Source organism: Miniopterus natalensis, chromosome 7, assembly GCF_054644295.1.
Source record: "Miniopterus natalensis isolate mMinNat1 chromosome 7, mMinNat1.hap1, whole genome shotgun sequence".
NCBI lineage: Eukaryota > Metazoa > Chordata > Mammalia > Chiroptera > Miniopteridae > Miniopterus > Miniopterus natalensis.
The window spans coordinates 17,453,514-17,469,944 of record NC_142087.1 but is presented as its reverse complement, the minus strand read 5'-3'; the positions used below and the strand labels follow the sequence as shown (position 1 = coordinate 17,469,944).

The following is a 16,431-nucleotide window of genomic DNA, read 5'->3' as shown; positions in this document are numbered from 1 at the left end:
TGGGCATGTGCCCTGACCAGGAATTGAACCGGGGTCTCCCGGATCCTAGGACGATGCTCAACTGCTGAGTCACACTGGCCAGGCTGCATTTGCAATCTTGATAGATGTTGTGGAATTGTCCTCCACAAGGGCATCCTACTTTGGTTCTCAGTGTTGTGCTTTTACAAAATTAATTTCTAATTTTTTATATTAATGAGGATGTGAAGCAACTAGAACTCTCATACTCTGCTGAGAGTGTGAGTACAACCATTTCAGAAAACAATTTGGCAGTTTCATATAAAATTAAGCAGATGTCTATGCTATTGTATCAGTTCAATCAAAGAAGCAGAAAGAATTTGTTACAGGGATTTGATATCAGGTAATTGTTAAATAGGCTCTGTAAGGCTGTTGTTTTGCATCTGACACTGGAGCTTAAGGTTCACAGGTCAGGCATTTGGGAAGGGTAGATGGATATAAAGTGGGGAAGAGAAAGGACAAGCTGGAATCCATGAACACAAGCTGGAACCCTTGAGGACAAACTGGAACTCATGTTAGTTCCCACTGCCTCCAAATTTGATGACGTGGGTATCATGCTGGAGAAGCACGTGCCTTTTTCTATCTGGCCCAGGAGTCAGAGAAGTGGAAGCCTGGGTGCTACCCCATGTCAGTGAGGTGAGACAACAGGTCAGCAACAAAGTGCATGGGCTTCAAAGCTTCTGCCTAGACCTTGCAAGTGTAAAAACCAATATAGCCACTGCTTTTCTTCTATCCTCCAAATCTCATGCAAAAATGTCCGTTGTGGCCCACCCTAATTGGAAACATACACAGAAGAGAATTCTGGGAAATAGAGTTCATCCTAAATTGGCATATTATAAAGCTACCACAGCTATGTACAAGCAATTCCATTCCTCAATATGTACTCAAGAGAAATGCATCCATATGTTTACCAAGACATGTACTAGAATATACACTGCAACATACAATAGTCCTCCTTTATCCACAGGGGTTACCTTCTAAGACCCCCAGTGGATGCCTGAAACCTCAGAGTACCGAATCCTATACATACTGTTTTTTCCTACACATACATAGCTATGACAAAGCTTATATAAATTAGGCACAGTAACAGATTAACTACAATAACTAATAATGAAATAGATCAGTTATAATATACTGTAATAAAAGTTATGTGACTGTGGGTCCCCCCTCTCTGATAACCTATCTCATAACAGAGATGACTACTATCACTAACAGGTGGGTGGTATATATAGCGTGAATTCATATAATGGGCAGGATGGAGCATAAGACTTCTTCGTGCTACTCAGAATGGTGCACAATTTAAAACTTATGAGTAGTTTGTTTTTGGGAATTTCCATTTAATATTTTGAGACAGCAGTTGATGGCAGGTAACTGAAAACACAAAGAGCTAAATCATGGGTCAGGGGAGGACTAGTGTAGCATCAGACAGTCCAGAGTCAAGCAGCTAGTTTGTGTGTTTGGAAGAGCCAGGAATGGATTTGAGAAGTTGGCTAGAAAGACATAAAAAAGTAGGTTTTTGGCCCCAGCATGTTTGGCTCAGTGGTTAGAGCATTGAACCAATGACCGAAGGGTCCAGGGTTTGGTTCCCAACCAAGGGCACATACCTCGGTTGTAGGCTCGTCCGACTGGGGAGGCAACCACTTGATGTGGATGTTTCCCTCTCTCTCCATTCCACTCTCTCTGAAAAAGCAATGGAAAAAATATCCTCACGTGAGGATTTAAAAAAAAAAAAAAAAAAAGCAGGCTTTAAAGCTTGTTCTTGCAGGAAGGGTGAGTTTTGTCCACAAGAGAAGAGTAGGAAGGGCATTTCAGGCGGGAAGGTAGCATAAGGAAGGTATGTGAAATATACCCAGAAAGTAAAGTTAATGTGAGAAAATAGGGATTGGTGGGAAGTATGGCACATTGATGTGCCAGCTTTTGGTGCCAGGCTGGAAAGTGAGTCCATCTTGTTAGATTTTCTGATATATCATGTCTTTTATTTTTTTAAATATATCTTTATTGATTTCAGAGAGCAGAAAGGAGAGGGAGAGAGAGAGAGATAGAAACATCAATGAAGAGAGAGTCATTGATCGAGCCCGCAACCCGGGCATGTGCCCTCACCGGGAATTGAACCCCGATCTCCTGGATCCTAGGTCGATGCTCAACCGCTGAGTCACGCCCGGCTGGGCGATATTCTGATATATCAAAAGAGGAATAAGTAGGGGAAGAGTAGGAAGAGAAAGAGGAGGAAAAGACAAGTAAGAATTTTTAAAAGCCCACGTGAGCTAAACTAAATAATGGCAGCCTGCTTTGGGCTCTCTGTCTGCCAGCTTTAGACCTTGAAGAATAGACATAAGAATAGTCTGTAGACCAAAAGGGGCCACATACTAAAAACGTGACAAGCTCAGGGGAGGCCTGCACCGCGGCCATACAAACTCAGAGACCTAAAGTAACCACATAGTATGGTCTGCAATGAAAACTTTTAAACTAAAAGCAGTTTATGGTGGGTAGTCAAGTCCTAGGCTAGAATTTTCTCTGACAAAAGTCAATCTTTACTTAGTTGAGCCTATTGTCTTTTAGCATCTACCATAACATACGTTTGGAATGTCAAAGTAACTTTTCTTTTCTGGACCCCTCTAGGCACAACCACACCAAAGCAGAAACCATAGTTCCCCTCATTGTTATTGTTATGTTGTTTTTTTAAATTTATTTTTTAAATGTTTTTTTTTGGTTTGTTTTTTTTAGAGAGGAAGGGAGAGGGGGAGAGAGCAGGTAAGATTGATTGGCGGTCTCCTGCACGCCCCCTACTGGGCATGTGCCCTTACCAGGAATCAAATCTGTGACCTCTCAGTGCATGGGACACTGCTCAACCAACTAAGCCAAACAGGGCGGGGCAATCATGATAATTGTTGACTGTTAATTATCCTGTACCCACCTATGTAAAAGAAGTATGTGTTTATCATTTTACTTTTTATCCAACCCCAGAGGTTCCACCCCTCCTCCTGTGCTTTCTCTGGCCTCCCTAATCTATTACCAATGGATTTCATGTAACCCACTTATTATCTTCTCTTTTGATTATAATGTATAAAGCAGAGTGCAGAACTGCTTTGATAGCAGTTTTGCTTCCTGGCAACTGTCATCAGTTTGGCTCAAATAAACTCATAAAAATTCTCTACAGGTTTGAACGTTTCTTACTTTGACAAGTTGGAGGCGGATCATAGTAGAGCGCATGGAACGTGGGTTGGGTAGTGAGAGAGCATCTGGCAGGAGCTGGTGGACTGGGATCAGAATGTGGAAATGTCCCAATGCCAGCGCTGGAGGACAGAATCTCAAACGCCAGAGCGCACAGGAATCACCCAAAATGCTGCTAAAAAGTTTGTGAGGCTGTGCTGAAGACAGTCGCAGAGCAAGGAGCGCTTCGCAGCAGGGTAGGGCTCCATGGAAACAATAAATAGCCCAGGAAGATTAGTTTGCCAACAGTGTGCACACAAGAGCACAGGGATCCCGCGGAGGCACAGTACCTTGGAGGTTTCGCAAAGGCAGCGACGCCGCCCTTCCGAAAGGAAGCTGGCCCTAAGCCACTCGGGCCATCTCTCCCCTAGTTACGTTGGAAGGAGGGAGCTGCAAGCTCCGGGGGGCTCCCCGAGGGCACTTCAGGCACTCTGTCCCGGCCAGCGAAATGGGGCGCGCGCGTGTGTGGCGGGGGTGTTCAAGGATCCGCAAGAGCCTCTGAAGACCCCAGGGCCACGTCTCCCGCTCCTCCCGCTCTAGGCGGGCGCCCACGGCCCAACCTGCTGCGCTGAGCTGGGCGCATCCGGCTGCCATGACGACCGCCTCCTTGGAGACCTGAAGCGGAGGCTGCGGTCCCCAAGGGCGCCAGACCAAGTTCTCCCCACCCCCACCCGTGTGCCTCCTTTGTTCTGATGCTTATCTCGCCACCCCGGGCTCCCAGGGCGCATCTCAGGTCCCTGCCGGAGCACTTTCTTCGAAGGGGTGGAAGGGAAAGCGGCTGAAATCCGCGGGTCGCAGGGCGGCTCCAGGACCGGACCTAGTGAAGCGCGAATCGACTGCGGAAGAAGCTCCGAAGCGACTTTCTTGTGCCCCACCCAGCCCTGAGCCCCGCCTTACGACCGTCTGAAGGGGCAAAGCCTAGGGGAGGCCTCTTCCAAGGTGAGGCGGAGACGGGAGGTGCAAACTCCACAGCTAAAGGGGGACGCGGCGGGACCTATTCGAAGCGCTCCTCCCCTCTTCTCTCCCTCCGCCGGCTGGGGCCCCAGGCTACGTCTGCCTGCCTGGCCGCCTTCAACGCGATACCTCCGGGGCCCTGGGCGAGCGAGGCTAGCACTACGCAGCCGCAGAGTCCTGTGCACGTGACGCAGTGGCGCAACGCCCGTTGGCGGTTCTCTGGCACCCGCTTATTGGTCCGAAGCATCCTTGCCCCACCCCCTCGGCCCACCAATGGGCGGAGGTGGGGGCGTGCCCCTGAGGAGGGTGGGCGCCACTCTGGGCTCCCTCCTCGTGCTCTGCGTTGAGCCCCCCGCTGCTGTCGCTACCGCTGCTTCCGCGACCGCCACCGCCCCCCTCCCCGGTCGTCCCGGGTTGGCCTCGGGGTGCGCCCCGCACGGTGAGACTGCTTCTTCCGCCACCTGCCGGTTCCTCCCCGCTCCCGGAGATTCCCCTACGGGCGGAGCCTCTGTCCTGAGCGGTCGGTGGGTGAGACCCCATCCGGCTGGGGCGGTGGGGGAGCGCTCGGCTGTCGGGGCCGGGCTCGGGAGGGCTCCCTGGCATCTTGAGCTGGGGAGATGCCCAGCCCCGGGGACGCGGGTGACCGTTAGCTGGTGTAGCTGGGGTATTTTCCGCGGGTGCTGTCCGGGGCATGTGTGACACCCTGAGGGCGGGGGCGTGACGGGGTCAGCGCCATCAGCATCCCCCCCACAGCTCCGCCACCGCCTCGCTGGGTGACCTTGGGCGGGTAGCCTCTCAGCCTCGCGTGCCTCGGCACCCTCAGGTAGGAGGGCGGTGATGCCGGGGAGTGCGGGCTTCGGAGACTGCGTCAGCGGAGGTCAGGGTGGGGAGGGCGCAGGATTATCTTTGAGGACGGAGTGCGGCCTCGCAGCCCGGGAGGGGGATGGCGGGAGGGTGCCTTTAGCCTCAGTCGTCGCGGGAGGATGGGAATGGGGCGGGGATGGGGGCGCCACACCCACGGCGATGGAGGCGGGAGAGGATAGAGGGTCCCACACCCGGGCCCCTGCTGCGTCTGGGGACTTGGCTGGCACCTCTTTGTTGTCCCTGCAGGAGGTATTCGATTTAGTTTCTGGACTAGTGTTCCTGCTAGTGAACAGGGACCCCGCTGGACTGAGAAGGAGGCATTGGACTGCCTTCCCTCTTGAATCTTGGCACTAGGAAGCCGGAGTAGGGCATTTCCCTGCCCAGGGAACTGCAGAAAGCCTGGGGCAGCTGGCGATCCCTGGATCCTGCCTGGACCTCAAGGGTAGGGCGGGCAGCCTGGAGGCTAGAGGGAAACTAAACACCTTCTATCTGAGGGTTTGGAGTGGGGTATGCTAGGCAGAGGAGGGCAGCTCTTCTTGGGGAGGCGGGAGGGTGTAGCATGGTGGGTGAGAGAGAACGCTTGTACCTATCCTTGCAAGGAAATGGAGTCACATCAGACTGAACTGATGTAAAACTGCCACAGCCACACCTGACTTCCAGTCTTGCTTTTCCAGGCATTGGTTTAGGTATGTGGGCCCCACTGTGTGTTCAGTCCTCGGTCAGGTTCTGGAGTCAGCAGGTCAGTGTGGCTTCAGTGAGCACTCTTTTTACAAGCTTGAGTTTTTGTTTTGTTTTGTTTTAATGTCTTTATTGACTTTAGAGAGAGGAAGTGAGAGGGAGAGAGAGACAGACGTTGAAGTGAGAAACATCGGTAGTCTGCCTCCTGCACACACCCTACTGGGGACTGAGCTCGCAACCCAGGCTTGTGTCCTGACCAGGAATCAAATCAGCAGCCTCTTGGTGCATGGGACAACGCTCCACCAACCTAGCCACACCGGCCAGGGCAACAAGCTGGAGCTTTAATGAGAGGCTGGACAGTGCATCTAATGGACTGAGAGCTTAAGCCAGGACTGAGCCCTGGGTTGGGGGCTTGGGGAGGGTGGAAGGTTGTGGAATTCCTGGCTTATAAAGTCCCTGAACAGGTTGAGAATAGGGATTGGGGAATGAATGAAAAATGAGGTCCCAAGAGGTTGGTGACTTGTTCCAAGCCACACAGCAGAGGACAACCTGTACTTGTGATGTCTGGGATTTGGGAGCTGCCTCGGGCAGAGAGGTGGTGTACTAGTACAGCTGTGGGGTGGAGGGAGGGCAAGAAGGTGGTGGGTTCTGGAGCTCCACCTGCCACAGACAGACTATCTTTAGCCCTCCTTCCATGCTGGAGCCTTGGGCCCCAGTGTGCGACAGCCTGGAGCTAGCACCCTGTGGGGCAGGAGTCTAGGGGACCGAGAACTCTGGGTTCTGTAACTGTCCATCTGTCCATTTGTCTGCTCACTTGTCATGTCCCTGGGCTTGATCTTCATGCCAGAGGCTTCACTGGGCCTGACTGAGCCCTCCTCTGGGTAGGGTAACCTTGAAGCAGCCATTCTCTCTAAAGGTGAGAGGGACCTGAGCTGGCAGCATTCTGTCCCCTAGAGAAAAGTTTCCCCCAATTTCCCTGAGAGTAACTGAGAGCCAAAGAAGCACCCAAGGCCCTTGTTCTAGCTTTTCAGCTTTCCACATCCTGTGAACTTGTCCATAGTGTCACCCCTGACCTGTTAACAGCTCATCTAAGGGGGCGGTGTTATTTTGTTTGCTGGGGTGGGGGCATTTCCCATTTCTCTGGATTTGGGGAACAGCAGGCTCCCATCAGTCTGTTCTCTGTCAATCCCTAGCCTGAAAGTGGGGGAGGGAGAAGGCAGGATGAAGGGGAAAGGAGGAAGGAGGTCCCTAAACCCTTGAGCTGTATTCTGAGAAGGCTGAAGTCCCAGGGGGCCCACCCTGAAGGCCATTCCCGGCTGTTCCAGGATAGCCTGAAGTGCCTTCTCTCCTCCAGTGCTGCCCTGATATTGCCATTGCTTCAGAAACCAGGCCTTTGGGGCTTTGCTTTTGCAAAGGTGGGGGTGGAGTGGGGAGTGTTGTCAGAACTTCAGACACCAGCTGCACCAAACACTCTGAGGAAGAGACCACTGCTTTTTCTTGTGATACAGATGAGAAAACTGAGGCACAGAGATGTAAAGTAACTTGCCCATACAGCCTGAATCTGAACCAGGATTTCTGGGCTCTGGAACCCATGCTCCTGACCATGTCCCTCCAGGTTCTGGAAGGCTGTGCAGCTTAGGTCATACTCAGGACTTGGCTGGCACAAGAAGGGGCCTAGCAGTGCCCTGTGGACACAGCTGCAGCGGGAGGAGGCTGGACACCCTCTCCTTCTGCTTCTGAAAAGGATTTTTGTGGATAAGAGTCTGGCTTCCAAGGGATAGACTCCTGTTGCAAGAGAAGAGGCTTTCTCTTTCCTGCCTCCTCTGGGCCCCTGAAGTCACTTGCCTTCCCCTCTGCTTGCTCCTACCTGAGCTCTGGTCGGTGCATGAGGTACAGGTCCTACCTTCTGGGCTTTCCATGTCAAGGATGGAACAGTTAAGTCACCATTTGATGGTGGCAAAGCTAAAAGAATGCCTACTGGGAGACTACACTCTGAGATGGGGGAGGGGTGTGCCCTCCAGGGCAGAGGTTGACTAAGAGTGGGGTGGGGCTTTCCTCTTCCTGAGGGTATTTGGTAAGAGGGTCCTCCACAGCTGCCTACAGGGCCCAGCTAAGGCCCAGGTTTGGGCTCCCCTTAGTTCAGTCATTCATTCATTTAACAAATATGAGGTGAACATAGGTTCTCCCTGCCAGTTGCTGGATTAGGTGCTAGGGACACAGAGTTTGGCAAAAACAGTCACTGCCCTTTTAAGGTAGGGAACATAGATATCAAATGATCCCAGAAATGAGAAGGGGATCCTTTTAAAGATTTTTTAGGCCTATGCTGGGATGGGCAGGAGTGGGATGGTGGTATGCTACCCTAAGTAAGGTACTCTGGGGCTGGGACCCAGGCCAAGGGGACAGGATTGTTCCGGGCAGGCAACAGGCAGTGCACTGTGGGGGAAGACAGGGAGGGGGCAAGTACTGGGTCAGAGTATTTTGTGAAGAGTCCCCAGGAGCCTTTGCTGACTGGCCACTGATTAAGAGTTTCACCAGGGCCTCCAGGAAGTGTCCTGGGAGATGTGGGGATCTTATGAGTATTGGACAGTCATTCCCCCATGGCTGCAGAGGTGTGGCTGGAACAACTTCTTCAAAAGGTAGGAAGGTGGTCTGGTACCCTTGCATGTGGCCATTTTTCACATACTCTGAGTCCATAGCTTCAGAGGGTGGCTGGAGTGGATGGGGTGGGGCAGGTTTCTCTCCAAGGGCCAGGATCCCTGGGGAAAAGCTGAGCATCCGAGGGCTAAGGGGCTGCTCTTCTGGGCCCAACCCAGAGCAGCCGCGGCCAGAGATGAGTGGGGGGCATAGTTCCCCTCTCTTCACCCCAGGCTGGGTGGGGCCTGGGAGCTAGCCTCCAAGGGAGTGGAGAAGTGTGCTGGCTTGGCTGTACCTGCCCTGGTGGCTCCTGCATTCCTGAGACCCGAGCCTTTCCTTTCCTTGCACCTCCCCATGCACCCTCCTCTCAGGTGTTCCTGGCACCGAAGCTGACCACCTGCCCTTGAGGCAGGGCTTGGGCCTGGCAGTGGGGAGGGAGGCGAGGCTGGCTCTCAGGAGCTCAGTATGTGAGAGACTTCCACATCATGCCCTCCGCAGGCCAGCCCCTGACTGTGAGGCTGCCAATCGGGGGTTTCTCTTCCTCATTCCCGGGACTAGCCTAGGTCATTCATGGGTCACTTCTCTCTAAATAGTTCAGTGTGTATCTATGAAAAATAGGACACACTTCTCTACATAATACAATTTCGTTATCTCACCAAACAAGATCAGCTCTTATTAATGTCATCTAAGATCCAGTCTCATTCACATTTCCTAATTATTCCCCAAATGCCTTTTTTATGGGTAGTTAGAAACCCCCTACCCCATTTATTTTTCTTCTTGCAACTGGTGTAGTGGAAAAAACCAGGTCATTTGTCCCATAGAGAACCTGCCTTCTTTGTGTGTTAAATCTAGAACAGCGGTTGGCAGCCTTTTTCTGTGAAGGCCCAGATAGTAAATAATTTAGACATTGCAGGCTACGTGGTCTCTGTGGCAACTACTCAAACTAGTTTTGCTTTAGTGCAAAAGCAGTTTTAGACAATATGTAAACAAACAAGTGGGTTGTGTTCCAATAAAACTTTACAAAAACAGGCGGTGGCCCTGCCAGTGGGGCTTGGTTGGAGCATCCTCCCGTACATGGAAAGGTGGTGGGTTCGATTCCCTGTCAGGGCACACACCCAGGCTGTGGGTCTGATCCCCGGTCAAGGCCCATGCAGGAGGTAGCCGATCGGTGTTTCTCACATGGATGTTTCTTTCTCTCTCCTCTCCCCCTTTTCTCTCTAAAATCAGTTAAAACAAAACAGGCGGCGGCTCCACAGTCTGGTTTTTGCCCATCCCCTAGCTAAAAAAAAAATCTCCCTCTCTTTATATTTCTTGTAGTTTGGGGGAAAAAACAAAACAGGTCAGTTGACCTATAGACTCTCCTGCCTTCTGGGTTTGTCTCATTGCTTTCCCATGGAGCCATTTAATTTGTTCCACTAACCTCTGCTTTCAGTAAGCCAGACGTTGGAGCTAGGGGCTTGATTAGATCCAGGTTAGATGTTTTGGGCAGGTGTTGTGCCCTTGGCAGTGGTGCTGTGATTTGGTGCTGCTCCACATCAGAGGGTATCAGCGTGTCAGGTTCCTCTGGGAGTGAGGGGCGATCGACCCATTCGTGACTGGCTGATGTCACATCTCTCCATTGCAAACTTGTGTTGTTCCCCTTAAGAGCCCTAGGTCATCTGTTGCTGGCACATGGGCATCTGTGAGCACCTACTGCTGTCAACCTCTTTCCTCCTGGTTTACCATCCGATGACTCACTGCTCTAGCCTGAGTTGGGGGTTACAGAATCACTTGGCATTTGGTCATTCCTTTGTTATTTAATAGTGAGAATTATTCTGTAAAGAACAGCTTTCTTTCAACTGCCAGGGCTATTTCATTACAGAAAAGGCCAGGAGACAGGCTGAATTATTTCCCATTATTGCCAATTTTCACAGCAAAGAGTTAGGGCATTGCAACCATCAGTGGTGACAAATGAGGGTTTGGGTTTGTTTGTTTGGCTTTCTCTCTCCTTCTGTCCCTAACCTCTGTGAATGCTCCAGTTTTATGTATTCCATCTGTTTCCATCAGTTGCACTTATGATTCTTTTGGATGCTGAGATGGCCCAGCTCAGCCCATGGGGGCCAGACTGCTCACACAGGCTTCCTGGGGCACCTACCCCCCGCTGCCCCTGCCCTGAGGCTGCCCACTTTGGGGGAGCTGAGCTCAGGGTGGGGAGGGGCAACCCCTCCACTGGCGTCTGTTCTGTATATGGCCCTGATCAGGTCACCAGTAGGGAAAGCTCCAAGGACATGTTATCTTATGAAGGGCCCTATTCTTGCTCCCCTCCATGCATACTGTTAACTCTGACCTGGACCCAGCTGTGCTGGGTGTATGACCTAATTAATGTGGACTCTGGCTGCAGGAGGGTATAGCCCTTGGGGTCACCAGCTTTAGAACTGGCTCCTGGAAAATGCCAAAGAAGTCCTCTCCTTTCCAGACTGCCCTTCCCATCAGCCTCAGGTGGCCTGGATGCATGAGTCCTGTGCTGGTGCTTTCGCACCCAGAAGCTGCAGTTCAGTGCATGCCACTGGGCTCTGGGTCAACAGGGTGTCAGGCAGGGGTGAGGGCTCTTGGTGAATGTGAGGTGTGGGTGGAGGAGTGGTGGGGGCAGAAGATCCTTGTGCTAGAGGGTGCAGGTACCACTTGGGCTGCTAAGAGCAGCAGGGGTTTGGGTCCTTCCTAAAGGGAGGTCTCTGCTCTCAGGTCATGGGTGGCCCTGACCCATGCCTTCCCCACTCCCCACCCTTCAGACTCCTGCTGGTGTCCTTGGAGCATGGGAGGCTGCTGAGCTTGAGTGGCAGGGTCCAGTAGGAGCTGTGTGTCTCCCCCCATGGCAGGGAGGGCATCCATGGCTGCAGCCAACAAGGGTAAGCGCCTTCCTGGCCTGGAGGATTTGCAGGGTCTTCCAGCAGGCCCTGGTGGGAGGGTGTTATTGCATGTGGGCTCTGCCCTGGCTGTGTGTGTGTGTGGGGGGGGGGGGGGGTCGTCTGAATATCAGTACAAAGTACACCAATAATGGCACCATTGCTTGTGCCAGGTCCTAGGGCACACCCAAGCCCTAGTAGGGAATGTGGGGACCCCTGCTGGCTCTGGTGTGCTGGTCTATGGAGGTATATGCCTTCATGTCCCTGTTCCAGCTTCCCTGTTCCAGTGGGGTTAGAGGGCATGGGGGGCTTGGGTGAGCACTGAGATTGGCAAGGTGGGTAGAGCCACAGAAAGGAATTTTGGTTTCATTCAGAGCCCAGAGGGCTCATGGAGTGTTTTAGGCAAGGGAGACCTGGTGAGACTTGAGGGTCAGGTCTGGGGGGCTCAGCAAAGATTGTGGAAGTGTCAGGCTGGCTCCTCTAAGCCTCTACTGAGTGTCCAAGAACCCAGACCAGGGCTCGCCCAGGCCCTCCCCCTCAGAAGGACTCTGAGCAGGGCTGTAGGGAGGCCTAGGGGCCATGGGGGCCAGAGAGGACTGGGGTCATGCTCTTGATCAGACAGACCTTCCCCAGGAAAGGACCTCAGTGCAGCTCCCGATGCTCTGCCTGTCTCAACCCCTTGCCTTCTGGATTTGGAGAACCTGATCCCTCTGGGGACAGCTGAGGGCTTTGTGAGGGGTTAAGCAGCAGAGGGTGTCTTTGGGAAGGGTCCTGGAGGCTCCTCTGGGTTCTTCCATCTTCCCTGCCAGTGATGAGTGATGAGTTAGGGGCAGCTGCAGCCTCTCCTAGGTGGGTGGGTTCAGTGTGGGTTTTGTCCCCCTTTGTTTTTCCGACCCTCAAACAGATCCCTTAGAGCCTATTCCTGTCCTTGCCCCTCACCTCTACCAGGTTGAGGTCATCAAGAGGGGCAGGCAGGGACCTCGAGCACAGACATCCCTGGAAGAGAAGGTCCCAGAGATGGGGAGCTTGGCCTGTGGAGGAGAGCCCTGGCAGGGGTCCTGAGGCCTGGGCTGAGTCTTGCTCTGCCTGAGGCAGGTGAGAGTCTGGAAGACTCTCTTCTTGCCCTTGGTGTCAGCCTTATTCCCTCTGAGGTGTTATATTGCCAATTCCTGACTCCCTGACACCCATTCTTAGGGTATTTTTTTGCGGGGGGACCTGGGCCTCAAGCCTCATGGTCCCCAGAATCAGGTAGGATGTGGCCTAGCCCTGAAAGAAGTCCAGCCAGTGGGTGCTGGATGATATCAAGGGCAGTTGCAGGGGATGGGGAGGCAACACAGGGGAGCCATTTGGAGCCCTCTCCCGCTCTCTTCCTAGGCAACAAGCCCAGAGTCCGGAGTATCCGCTTTGCAGCAGGCCATGATGCAGAGGGCTCCCAGAGCCATGTCCACTTTGATGAGAAGCTGCATGACTCGGTGGTCATGGTCACCCAGGAGAGTGACAGCAGCTTTCTGGTCAAGGTATGTGCACACTTTCCCCCCGTCATCAGCCTATTTCCTCTACCTCCTCCTCAGTCCTGCCTGGCTTCTTGGGCCTGTCTGTTCCATATCCTCTAAGCTGCCTCCACAGGCATATCTTTATCCCTCCCTGGGCCTTGGTTTCCCCATCTGTAAAGTGGGAGGTGGTGAGATTCCAATGAGATGAATGTATTTAGAATGTCACCTTGAATGAGGTGAGCAGAGCGGAGCTGTTATTATCATCTGTTATCATCAGCATCATTCCAGATAGCTGTGGAGGCTGGGTGTCAAGGCTGTCGTGTCAGAGGCCTGGGTTCAGGTCCAGGCATGTTAGTCTGGCTCTATGACCTTGGGCAGTCACCTCAGCTTTCCATTCTCTGAAATGAAGACAGTTCACATCCCATAGAATTGGTTCAAGAATAAAATGGAAGAGTGTATATATGTCACACAGATGTGAGACTAATTATGCTATTAACAAGGTGTGACTTTACCTTCTTTTCCAAACCTCTGGCTGATTCACCCCCATGTTTTCTGCTCTTTGGAGCACACCCTTTCCTATTGGTCACACTTCACACAACCTGCAGTGTGGCTTCTCCAACTGTTGAGACACTGTCGGATCCCACATCCACTTGGGAGGGGCAGGAGAAAGTCTCTGGAGGGAATGGATTGGGGGGAACAGGGAGTGAGGCCCTCAGGTTGGACAATAAACCAGGGCTCCAGAGTTGAGCAGGAATGCCAGGGGAGGTGGGGCATCTGGTCCATCGAGAGCACCCTGAGGAGGGACCCAGATTCATACCCATTTCTGCCCAATCCTTGCTCTTTCTCCTACAGCTGACAACTTCTCCAAGGGAATAAACAGAATGAAACAAAACTTGAAAAAAAAAGCTCCCTCTCCCCCACTCCCCATTGCAAAATCCATTCATATCTATTAGAGAAAATCCAGAAGATAGAGAAAACTATAAAGAAATTTAAAAGTACCCACAATTATAGAATCCAGAAATAACAATGGTTAATATTTTGATGTGTGTGATTCTAGTTGTTTTTTTTTTTATAGCTTTGTTTCCAAAACCAAAAAGCTGGTATCGCAGTGTAACAGTTTTTTGCTTGCTTCTGTTGTGAACCATTTCCCACCTCTGTCAGCAAAGCATTTTCCATGAGACTTTACAGCCGCTTGGTATTTCATTATATGTATCATCGTTGATTTAGCTGGTTCCCTATTCCGGGTGTTACTGCTGTTTCTATTTTTCACTGTTATAAATAGGGCAGTGATGAGTATTTTTTGCACACCTCTGAGTATTTCCCCTGGAAAATTCTGCAAGTGGTGCAGCTGCGTCACAGGGTCATCATTGGCAGGTCCAGCCAGAAAGCTTTCTTGAGAAGTGTGCCCTCCCCTGCAGAGTATGGGAGCTGCATGGACTGAGCTTTATCATGTAGTGACATCATCCTGATGCCATTGAAAGGCTAAATGTTCCATGCAGCCAATCTAAGCTGGTGTGCATGTGAGCTGTGGGTACAGCATGCACCCCTGTGCCTCCTGGACTGGCACTCCCGTCAGCCTACCTGCTCAGCAGCCACCCAGGCTTGTGACCCTTCATACAACTGGAGTTTCCAAGGATGGCATCTATCCCAGAGGGCATCAGTTGCCAAACACTCTATGAACAACAGAAATTGCTTGGACCCTGAGTCAGGGCCGTTGGACACAGTGAGCCTTTGAATGGGCAGCAGGCTTCTTTGTTCTGATGCCAGCAGGCAGGCAGGCAGGAGACTGGGTTCAATGGCTAGTGCCAGGCCTGTGGGTCAGCTCTGGATTGACACAGCTGATCTAGGGTCAGTGTTCTAATTCTATCCCAGCCTTCATCCTGTGCAGTCTGTGTTGCCCCATGTCTCCACATGCGTGACTAGAGAGCCAGTGTCCCTGACCCAGGGCTCTTGGCTCTGGGCAGAGGTAGTAGTGATGGGGGCAGGTGGATGGCCTCTTCTGTACAGTGGCTGGTGCCTTCCTATGTGACTACCACTCATGGTAAGTGTGGCCAGGAGGCTTCTAGCCTGTCATTTCCTGGCTTCCATTTCCTTGTCTGTAAGATGGGCCTCTGAAGAGCTGTGGGGCCCATGAGACAGATGCTGAGTGTGTGGCTGACCTATGGGGTGAGGTCCTCAGGGGAAGGACCTGGAATCACTGGGCTGGGGTGTGGACCAGCTGGAGTGGAGGGGGGAGACAGACCTGCTAGGATCCCTAAGGAAGCAGGTGCAAAGGCCCACAGTATGATAGATGGCATGACGTGGATGGGCCCCTGGGGAGGCTGTAAGTGAAGGTGCTTCCTTCTCCACTCTTCCTGCTGCAGGTTGGCTTCCTGAAGATCCTGCACAGGTATGAGATTACCTTCACTCTGCCCTCGGTGCAAAGGCTGAGCAAGGACATCCGAGAGGCACCTGTCCCCAGCCTGCACCTGAAGCTCCTCAGCATCATGCCTGTCCCAGAAGGTGCGTCCCAGAGGGTGCCGGAGGCTTGTCTTCCTCCAGCAGGGCCTCGGTGTGAGTGGGAATGAGAACATGGGGTGCTCCTTTTCTCCCATGTAGGGTGGACAGTCAACTCAGCAGCCAGGGACATGATACCTCTATACGGGCTTGCGGTGTGGCAACTTGGCAGGTGCCATGCCTCAGGCCTCACCCCCTGGACAGAAGCCCATGGGCTCACACTGTTGGCCTATGTCTGCCCATTGCCTGATAGTTTTCTCAGCGGTATGATGGGAGCTACTGAGGAACTGGCTCTGGACCTCCAGCCCTCTCTCCATCATTTTCCTCAAGAAAAACCTGCTGGAGCCTCAAACTGCACAGCTCCCTCCTAGCACTCACCTGGGCTTTGCTTCCCTCTACCCTGCTAGCTTCAGCCCCCACCCTCTCCATAGGCTGGGGTGTCAGTTTCACTGTGTGCTGAAGCCCCAGCTTCAGTTACATGTCCCCTACCTCCTCATGACCTTGCCCTTAAGTGGACTGAGCAAACTCCTGCAGGCCTTTGCCTCTTGCCACCTGATCTGCTCAAGTCCTGGCCTGCCCACCCCCCTTTCCTATCACTCCCTCTCCTTGCCTGCTTTTTCTGGGAATCAGCAGGCCCTCCTGGAAGCCTAAGTTTGACCCTTGGAACCTCAATGGGGTGTCCCACAGGCCCGAGGCATGTAGAGCTTATTGAAGAATGGGAAGTTTCAGACACTTGTGCCCCAACCCTGGGGGCATGGGTCCTGGGCCATGCTTGCTCCTTTGGAGGAGGGGGGCCAGTCTTGGTGGTGGGTGGGGGCCAGTGAGTGCTGGGGGCAGGGGCAGGAGGCCATGGAGGTGCTCATTGCCCGGACAGGTTACAGCGTCAAGTGTGAGTACACAGCGCACAAGGAAGGCGTTCTCAAGGAGGAGATGCTGCTAGCCTGTGAAGGTGGCGCAGGCACCTGTGTGCGAGTGGTGGTGCAGGCACGCGTCATGGGTGAGAGTGCAAGGCGTGTATCTGGCTAGGAGGGGGGAAGTGCTACTTTGACCAAAAGGGGATTCTGCCTTCCTCCCGTCTGAAAAAGGGATCCTTGCCCTGGCTGGGGTCCCCCACCTCCTTGGTGAGTGTCTTTCTCTCCACCCCCTAGTAGAGCCCAGAGAGAAGGTGGAGGGGTCCCCTTGGAAGGTGGGGCCAGGGGTCCAGC

General features: G+C 52.7%; 1 protein-coding gene across 3 annotated transcripts in view; it reads left to right on the top strand.

Annotated features, from left to right (window-relative positions):
- Positions 1-4,511: 4,511 nt before the first annotated feature.
- ADISSP (adipose secreted signaling protein) overlaps positions 4,512-16,431 on the top strand; it is a 12,618-nt gene continuing 698 nt past the window's right edge. The window contains exons 1-5 of one of the 3 annotated variants that reach the window (XM_016212075.2): positions 4,512-4,703; positions 11,124-11,240; positions 12,612-12,754; positions 15,094-15,232; positions 15,329-16,076. In XM_016212075.2, coding sequence (XP_016067561.1) covers positions 11,204-11,240; positions 12,612-12,754; positions 15,094-15,232; positions 15,329-15,597 — 588 coding nt within the window. In that variant the 5' untranslated portion in view covers positions 4,512-4,703; positions 11,124-11,203 and the 3' untranslated portion in view covers positions 15,598-16,076. Of the gene's footprint in view, positions 4,704-5,224; positions 5,486-11,123; positions 11,241-12,611; positions 12,755-15,093; positions 15,233-15,328; positions 16,077-16,100; positions 16,224-16,431 lie in introns of those variants that run through there. The other 2 variants (XM_016212078.2, XM_016212076.2) reach the window with 2 other exon arrangements.